General features: G+C 33.4%; 1 protein-coding gene across 5 annotated transcripts in view; it reads right to left on the bottom strand.

Annotated features, from left to right (window-relative positions):
- LOC120421100 (uncharacterized) overlaps positions 1-11,699 on the bottom strand; it is a 239,509-nt gene that overhangs the window by 57,616 nt on the left and 170,194 nt on the right. For 4 of the 5 annotated variants that reach the window (XM_052706688.1, XM_052706685.1, XM_052706686.1 and 1 more), the window contains exons 3-4: positions 2,710-2,808; positions 1,453-1,551 (exon numbers count right to left, since the gene is read on the bottom strand). In XM_052706688.1, coding sequence (XP_052562648.1) covers positions 1,453-1,551; positions 2,710-2,808 — 198 coding nt within the window. The remainder of the gene's footprint in view (positions 1-1,452; positions 1,552-2,709; positions 2,809-11,699) is intronic. The other variant, XM_052706687.1, reaches the window with a different exon arrangement.

The following is an 11,699-nucleotide window of genomic DNA, read 5'->3' as shown; positions in this document are numbered from 1 at the left end:
CATATTTACACAAAGAATTTTAGAGCGCCCGCCGCGGGATTCGAACCGGCGACCTCTGGATTGTGAGTCCAGTGCGCGGTCCGATTGATCCACACGGGCGGGTGTCAAAGGGACCTTTATGTAAAATTGGATGCCCGATTTGATGGCTTACTTCCGAAAAAAAACGTATTTTTCATCGCAAAAAAAAACACTAAAAAAGTTTAAAAAACTCTGCCATTTTCCGTTATTTAACTGTAAGCAATTTTGGAACTTGTCTTTTTAAGGGAAATTTAATGTATTTTCGAATCTAAATTAACGCAGAAGGGTCACCGTTAAATACATAGTTTTATAGTTAACAAATTTAGAAGAAAAATTGTAACTTATTTCAAGCTGATTTATACTTTTCAAGTGTTTTAAACCTAACTCAGTGTGGTTTGTAAGTGATTTGGTGACATTTTCCATTATTTCAGAGATATAGCAAAATATATTATTTTCAGATTATGGGGGAGTAACCGTTCAACAATCTTCAGACCATTAGTGTTCACTAATGTTCACATTCCGATGCTGTCGTGCTAACTTGTCGTTCCGAAAAAACGCGTTCTAATGTTTGACCTTGAATAAACAAAAACGAGAGCACACAAGGTAAACAATAACAAACACGCTTTGTTTTGTTGGCCATTCTGTGCATTGTCCCGAAGTTTGTTTAAATTTGGTAACCGGAGTTCCGAGTTATAATTACAAATGTTTACGGTAGTCGAGCTTGTACTTGTGTCAAACACGTTCTTATCTGGAATCCCTGTGGCCAGTTGTCGCACTTACATCAATTTTTAGGCTGTGTCATGAATGCTAAGTGTTAATATAGGTATTCGGTGCCCTCTCCCCGTGCCATACCTTCACACTTAGGAGACCCGGGAGGCGGAGTCTTGTCGCAAAAAGAACGATACACGCCTGTGGATCCGTTGACGAAACCGCAAGGTTTAAGAGGGCCACATTATAAGGTGTTACGTCGATTCCGTTTTTTTCCGTCATGATAGCACGACTAGATTGCAACTTCTTACATATGAGAAGTGCCAAAAATGCGTAGAGCTTTATCGGTTTTTATTGATTATATCAGGATTGAAATTGAATTTTGGGGATATGTGAAGGTCAAAAGGTGAGGCATTGTGAGCTCCACAAAATAGCGTCCTTAACTCACAGCGACACAGCTGACAGCGACGATTTACTTAAAGGACCTAATCAAAAAGTTCAGATTTTCCAAGATTTTTTTTTTCAGTTATTGTACCATTCGATGATGGGAGCCTTATTTGACGAAATGCTGCCACTTTATCAAAAATAAATTTCTAGTTATTTTTTACAAGAAACTGAATAGTTTTGAAAGCTATCATATCCTTGATTATATCTGTTATGTATGTCCAAAGACCTTAGGGTGTAACCAAATTGGAGCATGAGATAAGCTGCATTACTGTTACTCACCTGTCGACGGAAATACAGCAGAGATGCAGGATGCTGGCAGTGGAGAAGTACACGTCCAAGCTGTTCCACACGTCGCACATGAACGGACCAAACAACCACCTGTTCCAGGGCCGAGTGGAGATGATGAGGTTGTTTCGCATGGTATGGAAATACAAAACAGATACAAATGTTAGGATTTTGTGGAAGGGGGGGGGAGGGGAATTGGGGTTAAATGGTTGTTTTTGGTTGATTTTCTTCATTTCCAGTCAATTGATCATGATTCGGAACATCTTCGAAAGTGACTTCAGAGTTTGACTTCAGCCAGACCCAACCTGATTCCCCAAGGGACATCTAAGCGAATCCATCAGCTGTCACATCTCGTCTGTTTTCTCGTCTGTCGCCGATGCGACACTGCTCAAATTGAATTCCGGTGGCATCAATCCAATTTATTGATTTCGATCCCCAGAGGGGCCGGATTTTGGAGCCGCCATCGCCATCGGGACAGTGTTCAACAGTGAGTGCTCAATATAAATACAATTTAGAGAGAGGCACAAACAGATCGATGTCAAACACATACACACACGTACATTATACATGTGGCTCATGAACTGAGGCAGTGGGTTTTTATTCACGACGTTTTTTGCTCGTTTGGCCTTATTCAAATCAGGACCAATCTGCCTAATTGGAATGACAAACTGCAACATGTGTTTTGGGAGTATCGGGAGTTGGAAATCGATGACAACGGCAGACACCGATACCACTGTTGAGTTTTATAGAAAAGTGACGTACGAGGCCAGAAGAATTCTAGAGTTTTTTTTTGATTAGGTCCTATAAACATATGAAAGACAATAGTTTATTGGTCCTTTTAAAAAAAAACTCTGGAATTGCTTCATTGAGGACCATAAATTGAATATATTTTTTCCTAAGGAAAATAATAATTATACGTTTCCTTAAAAAAATCGTTTTTAAAATTTAATATTTAAAAAAACATTCGTTTTGACTTAATCTGTACAACGTATTCTTTGGTCATCCCTAAATTCATGAAATATGTCAATTATTTTTTTCTTTTTTTTTCGAGAAAATTGGTTCAGGACTTTCCAAGCGAAATTTGTCAAAAAATTTAAATTGTCATTTACGTCACATCGTCTAAAACCAACAACCGTCTAGTCCCTTGCGAACCGATTGACTCGTGTGGTTGGTCGGGGTCAAGCACAAAGTAATACTATATTCATGGAGGTACATAGTAGTGAAAAGGAAAAAAATAAACAGCAAACTTACCGCCCAGACAGCTCGACGGACGCGTTGAACGTCATGGCGCAAAGTGCCACCATGATGTCTGCCATTGCTAACGATACAACGAAATAATTGGTTATTACTCTGAAACGATAGGGATAGGAGAGATTCGGAGAAAATAGTGGTTAGTGAAATGGAGTTGTAATTGAAAATCCGATTTAAGTTGGTGAGCTGGGAAATTCTTAGAACTTATCTGGTTAGCGGTGAATGCAGAGCGAGTTACAAAATCAAATATCAGTTAAGAATTTGAGTGAAAAGAAACAAGTCTATTCAGTTTTAAACTTTTTTATTGAAAAAATCTCTCACAAATTATTAAATTAGATAGGTTTTAAAAAATCCAAATAATAGTTCAAAGCTGTTTAAAGTTTAGTCAAATAACCGTGAAGCATTTTTGATAAATTCAACTAACAACTTTCACAAGAGAAATAAACTTAATTAATCTGAATAACTTTCAAAACAAGCATCAAAAAGCAATAACCCCAAAAAAGTTATATCAACAAGCCGGCTGACAGTCAAAATGAAAGTTGAACACGCAAACAACAAGCTCGCAAAAAAGAGTTGCTACATTCGTCACACTTAGCTTCCCAGTTTGTACTTTTCACCGCAGTCTGCCGGAGTTGCACTCATAAGTTGGGAAGGACTTTCCAAGAGACCGACTCCAGTCATAACCACTGGAAGTAAAATTTGACACGAAGTTTGGCAAAATATTGGGTCCACTTGTTGCTTCTCAGCATAAAGCACACAAAACAAATAAAACAGTTCCTGAAGAGATTTATCTGGAAGGCACAATTTGATTTTCACTGCAAATTGTTGAATTGTAAATCATTTGGGAGTTTAGTGCAATAGCATTGGAACTACAAATATTTTACTTGAAACATTTGGTTGATTCTGAGAAATTCTTAATCAATGCAAACTCTTTTCATTTGATATTGAAATACTAGTATTCAAGTCAAGTGAAGCCAACTTACTTTTATCATTGTCCTGAAAGCAAAAACTCCCCTTCAGAAAAAAAAGTGTTCCATGATTTACATTCCCCAGACGAGACTCCACTTGAAAGGAAAAAAAACTATCAAAGCTCCACTGAATGTTAAACAATCCTCGAGGAAATAACTCGACCGTTGAATTGCTTCCAGAATCCATCATTGATGTGCGCCCTGGGAAAACGTTTATTTGATCCAGTTCTTCTTCTGTTTACCCTCTGTCAAGTTTACTTTCTTCTTTCGATAAAAACAGCACCAACACAACTCGGAATGAAATATCCTCCATAGCTTTAGTTGACATTTATTCGTATAACTCCTCAACCAACTGACAACATAAGCCGTTCGTCACCCGTGACCGTGAATCGTGACCGGGAAATGTGCCAAGCGTTTTTTGGGATGTGCTTGGACAAACTTTTTCGATGGCAATTTGTGTCCAAACATCCGTACGACGTATTTCAAAGTTACGTGCCTTGTGGACAATCTGTCTCGACAGTTATTTTCGTCAATTCTAGTTATCTTTATCTATTTTCAGACCGATACATTGGATCGGACAGTTATGTTTACACAAGCATACATCTTGGACTGCCTGCGAAGTTGTAGGAGATTTTGTGTTAACTGAAGTTTTCTTAAAAAGGATACCTCACCTTTTGGAATTCACTTCTTTTTTTCCGTAAATCCTTCCCAAAAAAGAAAAAATCACTCCAAATGAAAGTTTAGGGTTGCTTCAAATATAACCTCTCATCGTATTCCTTTGTGGACGACCAATCAGTGAGGTACTCCTCGATATTAGCTCCTGAAAAGTGCTGAAAAGTGCAAAAATGCCTCACGGCAAGAAAAAGAGGCGGTCCTCACCAGCAGGATCAGCAGATTTGAAGAAGCTAAAGAATGCCGAAGCGCTACCTGTAAAGCCAGGCAGTTTGAGCAAGGACGCTCAAAATTCGTCTGGAAACCAGTTCGCTACCCTCCCTGTGGACGTGAGCGAGAAGGAAGAATTTGAACGACGGGAAAAGTTCCAACCATTTTTGTGAAAACATCGTCATCGGATTCGGTGCGAAAGTGGCTGACCGGGTTTATCAAATCTTGTGCTTTACGAGCATCCATTCGCTTGTGTGCTGATGGACTCAAAATTATGCTACCTACCAGAAAGGATTACAACTACGTTCGGGATTTCTTGAACAACACAAAGATTGAATACTACAGCCATGATGACGATCCAGGCAAACGCCCTATGAAACAGGTCCTCCGAGGCCTGTACGACATGGATATGTGTGTGCTGAAAGAAGAGCTGAAAACTCTTAAGTTGAACGTGATCGAAGTCTTCAAGATGACGAGACACAACAAGGACATCAAGAATCGTGATCAACTGTACTTGGTTCATCTCGAGAAAGGATCAACAACGCCGTCTGAGCTCAAGGCAGTTCGGGCAATTTTCAACATCATCGTGACTTGGGAACGTTATCGTCCAGTGCACCGTGACGTAACACAATGTTCGAACTACTTGCAGTTTGGACATGGTGGAAGGAACTGTTTCATCAAGAGTCGTTGTGCAACCTGCGGAGGTGAGCACAAAACTCAAGCTTGCAACACAATCAACGAGATCATCAAAGCTAAATGCTTCAATTGTGGTGGCGACCATTCAACCAAGAATCGGAGCTGCCCAAAACGAGCTGAGTTTGTAAAAAATCGGCAGCAAGCGACGACGAGGCACCAACCAAATCGTCGCAAAACACCACCAGCATTCACGGACGTGGATTTTCCAGCTTTGGCGTCACCAGGAGCGGGATCTGCTCGAGTGGTTCCTAATCTGCAGCCATTGCCGTTGAATCAGCGGCAAAGCGTTGCCGAGAATACAACACCTCCAGGCTTCAGTCAGCAACCGAGGGAAAACCAATAAGCATCAACGGGAGTAGGCAGCAGTGACCTGTTTTCACCACAAGAACTTCTGAACATTTTCATCGAGATGACAACAACACTGCGTGGTTGCAAAACTCGCCAGGAACAAGTTAGAACGCTTGGAGCATTCATCTTACAGTACAGTTCGTAGTTTACTCGTTCTAGTGATTTTGAAAATTTCAATGAATTTCCTTTTTTTTTAGTTTTAAGTTAGGATTAGTTCACGGAAGGAAGGTTTATCGTGAATCTTACTAAAATTTGGTTAAAAATCCTAAAAAAATTGGTTGTTTTTTCAACCACGATTTTTTTTAGTTAGAAATCCTAAAAAAAAATCCTGGATCTGACAGCTGGAACTAGGTCCAAAAAATAGTAAATCTAGCTAAAATGTTAGCAAATTTTACTAATTTGTATGCTGGAAAAATGCTGTCAGTCTCTAAAGCTGTATGTTTTCAGAAAGTCTGTTAGCTATTTTAGCTGGATTTTAAGGTATTCTAGCAAGCTTTATGGTTAGCCCAGCGAGTTTTTAGGCTATTTCAACTAGTTTTTTAGGAATAATTTTCAAAATTTTCCATTGATGGCTGCGAATCCAGATATCTTAACAAATCTTTTTAGCTAGTTTAGCTAACCTTGCCACTATTCTTGGTAGGTGTTTTGGTTAGAATAGCTACTTTTTCTGCTATTTCTACAAATTTTTTTTTCAAAAGCCTCCGTTGCTGCCAGTAAAGCTCGCTTTATTCACCCAGCGTTTTGGCTGATTTAGCTCGTTTCTTTTCGGATCTTGCAACGTTTCTCGGTACATCCAGCTAATTTTTCGATTTTTCGATAACTAGTAATTTTGAAATCTCTTTTAAAAAAAACCGTTGCTGCCTGCAAAACTGGTTTTTTTCAACAAGTACGTTTTTTGGAAGTCCAGCAAATTTTTTGAATGTTTCAATAGATTCCAGGCTTTTTCAACTTTGTTATAATTGACCATCCTAATATTCTATTGAGTTATATTGAGTATATATTCTATTGACAAATTTAATAAAAATACAAAAATACAAAAATACAAAAATACAAAAATACAAAAATACAAAAATACAAAAATACAAAAATACAAAAATACAAAAATACAAAAATACAAAAATACAAAAATACAAAAATACAAAAATACAAAAATACAAAAATACAAAAATACAAAAATACAAAAATACAAAAATACAAAAATACAAAAATACAAAAATACAAAAATACAAAAATACAAAAATACAAAAATACAAAAATACAAAAATACAAAAATACAAAAATACAAAAATACAAAAATACAAAAATACAAAAATACAAAAATACAAAAATACAAAAATACAAAAATACAAAAATACAAAAATACAAAAATACAAAAATACAAAATACAAAAATACAAAAATACAAAAATACAAAAATACAAAAATACAAAAATACAAAAATACAAAAATACAAAAATACAAAAATACAAAAATACAAAAATACAAAAATACAAAAATACAAAAATACAAAAATACAAAAATACAAAAATACAAAAATACAAAAATACAAAAATACAAAAATACAAAAATACAAAAATACAAAAATACAAAAATACAAAAATACAAAAATACAAAAATACAAAAATACAAAAATACATACAAAAATACAAAAATACAAAAATACAAAAATACAAAAATACAAAAATACAAAAATACAAAAATACAAAAATACAAAAATACAAAAATACAAAAATACAAAAATACAAAAATACAAAAATACAAAAATACAAAAATACAAAAATACAAAAATACAAAAATACAAAAATACAAAAATACAAAAATACAAAAATACAAAAATACAAAAATACAAAAATACAAAAATACAAAAATACAAAAATACAAAAATACAAAAATACAAAAATACAAAAATACAAAAATACAAAAATACAAAAATACAAAAATACAATAATACAAAAATACAAAAATACAAAAATACAAAAATACAAAAATACAAAAATACAAAAATACAAAAATACAAAAATACAAAAATACAAAAATACAAAAATACAAAAATACAAAAATACAAAAATACAAAAATACAAAAATACAAAAATACAAAAATACAAAAATACAAAAATACAAAAATACAAAAATACAAAAATACAAAAATACAAAAATACAAAAATACAAAAATACAAAAATACAAAAATACAAAAATACAAAAATACAAAAATACAAAAATACAAAAATACAAAAATACAAAAATACAAAAATACAAAAATACAAAAATACAAAAATACAAAAATACAAAAATACAAAAATACAAAAAAAAAACAAAAATACAAAAATATAAAAATACAAAAATACAAAAATACAAAAATACAAAAATACAAAAATACAAAAATACAAAAATACAAAAATACAAAAATACAAAAATACAAAAATACCAAAATACAAAAATACAAAAATACAAAAATACAAAAATACAAAAATACAAAAATACAAAAATACAAAAATACAAAAATACAAAAATACAAAAGTACAAAAATACAAAAGTACAAAAATACAAAAATACAAAAATATAAAATTACAAAAATAGTTAATTTAACTTAATTCAACTTAATTCAACTTAATTCAACTTAATTCAACTTAATTTAACTTAATTTAACTAAATTTAAATAAATTTAATTAATTTAACTAAATTTAACTAAATTTAACTTAATTTAACTTAATTTAACTTAATTTAACTTAATTTAACTTAATTAAACTTAATTTAACTAAATTTAACTTAATTTAACTTAATTTAACTTAATTTAACTAAATTTAACTAAATTTAACTTAATTTAACTTAATTTAACTTTATTTAACTTAATTTAACTTAATTTAACTTAATTTAACCTAATTTAACCTAATTTAACTTAATTTTACTTAATTTTACTTAATTTAACTTAATTTAACTTGATTTAACTTAATTTTACCTAATTCAACTGAAATTTACTTAATTCAACTTAGTTTTACCAAACAACTTTTAACAACAAGTGAACTAAATTCTACCTAATGTAACGTTTAAAAAAATGTATCTAAGTTTAATTAAATTGAACAAAAATTTCTAGATATAACCACACTAGACTAAATTTATTTCTTTTTAACTATATTCAGTTTAATTAAACTAAACTTAACTTATTTTGGATCTGTCAAACATTGGCCAGTCTATACCTAGACACTCTGTACCCGCAGCCTCCCCCCCCCCCCCCCCCACGTAGACAGATGTCCATACAAAAAAGTGGAGTGTGGACAAACGCCAGCCTCCACCTCCCCCGCCAAAGGGTTCACGACAAATGGATGCCTCCAATCGTCCAAACAAAAATTAGAGGCTCAACTTCTAACCTCTTTCCCTCAACACAAAAAAAAACTTCTCACCTAATCAACTGAAGATCTCAGCCCGCAGAAAATCTTCCTGGCTTTTAATCCATTCACTCACGCACCATCTCCACCTTTTGCACTTGCACTTTCGACTTTCAAACACAGAATCGTCACAAAACTCCGCGAACTGAGCGACTTAAACAGGATCAAACACGATACGAGACGTTCTCTTGCTTTGTGTTGGTCTCGAACTGATGATTTGTCAAAAAATCCATGCTGCCGGTTCCAGCTAGTTTTTCGGTAAAAAGTAGGCAAAATTGTGCTGAAACACCATTATTTTTGGTAAAATCTCTCCTGTCATTTTGATTTGGGCTGTCAGTTTTGGATAGCAAATCAGCAATCAGGGTTAGCTATTTCACCAATCCCAAGTTGGTAAATTTACCTGTAATTTTAGCTAATTTAACCAAAAGAATCGCTGTTCCACCAATTTGAAGCCAGCTAATTTGAATTGCTAAATTTAAGATGGAACTCCTTTCCGTGTTGTTCAAGTGATTTTTTTTCTCTTTTTTACCCAAATGTATTCGATTCAATGCAAAAATGTAAAACAATTTGAAGTAAATAAAAAAAATGTGATCAGTTAATAATAAAACGAAAAATACAACAAAGATGAAGAGCATGAAGCCATACCACTTAGCATGTAAAAGAAAAGTAATTATTATAAGCAAATTCAATGAAGACATATTTAATTTCAAAAAAAAAACCTCGCATCGTATCAACGACCGCTTTAAGACATTTATCAAAGGCGAACCCATTTCAAAAACGGCCACGCATGGCTGAAAGCTCTCTCAACACGCCAAGATCAATCATATTTATGTTATCACTTTTGCTTAAAGAAAGAGGCCATACACACACGCGCAGCACTTAAGATTTTGCCAAGCTGCTGAGTCGTTTATTTATAGAAAAAGCTCATCCTTGAAGTGCAATGGATGATCATCCGAGCTGGGGTTTAGGAAGACTGTTTCAAAAATGGAACAGGTTCAAACATAGTAAAACGTGCTGGTAAACAAAGACAAACAGATTAAACCTGAGCAATGTTGCCTCTAAAAAGATTTTTTTAAATCGATTTTCAAACTTTTAATTTGAGAAAGTTCTATTAAGAATTTGAAACACAGTTTTAGATGCCATCCGCAAATGACGTAGCATTTTTTTGAGAACATTAGACACCCCGCACCCCTTCATGTTTTTTTTTTTCATCAAAATCAAGTTTATCGATCCCATATTAGTCAAATTGGCCTGTTTTGCTTTACAATATAAATATCTTAAAATAAAACCATTACCGTCTTATTTGCCTTCATCATGACTTATGAATTCCCAGATGACCTTGGGGAGCGTTCTTTTATTACGTAACGCAAAAAAACGAATTTTTAAACCCCCACCCCCCTCGTAACAAAATTTCCATAGGCGTCATCCATAAAGTACGTACGCTCTTAGGGGGGAGGGGGTGTTACCGTAGGTGTTACAAGATGTGACGAAGGGGAGAGGAGGGGGGGGGGGGGGGGGTTTGCGAGACACGCTAGGTTTTTTTTATGAATGGATAATATTAATACGAACTATGCACAATTAAATGTGACGGTGCTTTCTACGATTTTTGGCTTTGTATTTTTTATAAGTATTTATTCAGCTGGAACTTTTATTTTTTTGCAAAAATAATAATTAAATGTATTTTATTAGAAAACCAATAGGGACATATTAAGATTGGCAAAATACCGAAATTATGAGACAAATACTATACTTTACTATACTATACTATACTATACAAAATTAAAATAAATACTATTAAAAAATCCCATCGAAAACAAGGGGGGAGGGGGTCTGGCAAAATGTAACGTACTTTTTGAGGGGTGTTTGACCTTGCGTGACAAAGTGTGACATAGGGGGAGGGGTGTTAACTTTGGCCGATTTTTGCGTGACATACTTTATGGATGACGCCATACAAATTTATTTTTTTTTTTGTATGGAGCGTAACATGGCCTTCGAAAAAGTCAACGGAAAGTCGTATAATGTCTGGCGATCGAAAAAATTACGAATGTGTTCGAAACAGGTTCTCAAAATGCAATAAAAAATGCAGTGTTCCAAAAAAGACAAAAACTTATCTTTTTTTTTAATCTTGAATTTTGAAATTCTTGAAAAAAGAGTTTAATGGACGAACCTCTCGGCTGGACTGTATTTATAAACGATCTTATACCCCGTATCTCAACTGAAGTTCGATTAAAGTCCATCCATTTTTCAACCAATTTTCGATCTTTAGAAGGATTGGAAAGAAAAACTCTAAAAATCCAAAAAGAAAATTTATGGGTTGGAAGTTTTACTTGTTTAATGTGACTTTGCCAATGTTTTAAAAAATGTAATTTTTTAAGGGGTCAACTTTGGCTGTGTTTTTAACTAACATTACCTTTATTTTAAGTAAAAAGAAATATGCAGCAATTTTTTAAGTGTCCCAGACTATACCTCTATGCATTTCTCAACAATTTAAATGATAATGGTGCCATTCTATAGCAGAAAATGTGAAAAACAAGTAAAAAATCGAAAAAGTGACTGTAAAAACATGAAAAAATTAGATAGCCAAAATGTAATGATAGAAGGTGGCAGAATAAGCCAAATACTACCAAAACCAAACATAAACTATACAAGATAAATGCAAATTAAAATACTAAAAATGAAACGAGAAAAACATAAAACAAGAGAAGTAATGTTT

This window comes from Culex pipiens, chromosome 1 (assembly GCF_016801865.2).
Source record: "Culex pipiens pallens isolate TS chromosome 1, TS_CPP_V2, whole genome shotgun sequence".
NCBI classification, from domain to species: domain Eukaryota; kingdom Metazoa; phylum Arthropoda; class Insecta; order Diptera; family Culicidae; genus Culex; species Culex pipiens.
This window is presented reverse-complemented; position numbering and strand designations above follow the sequence as displayed.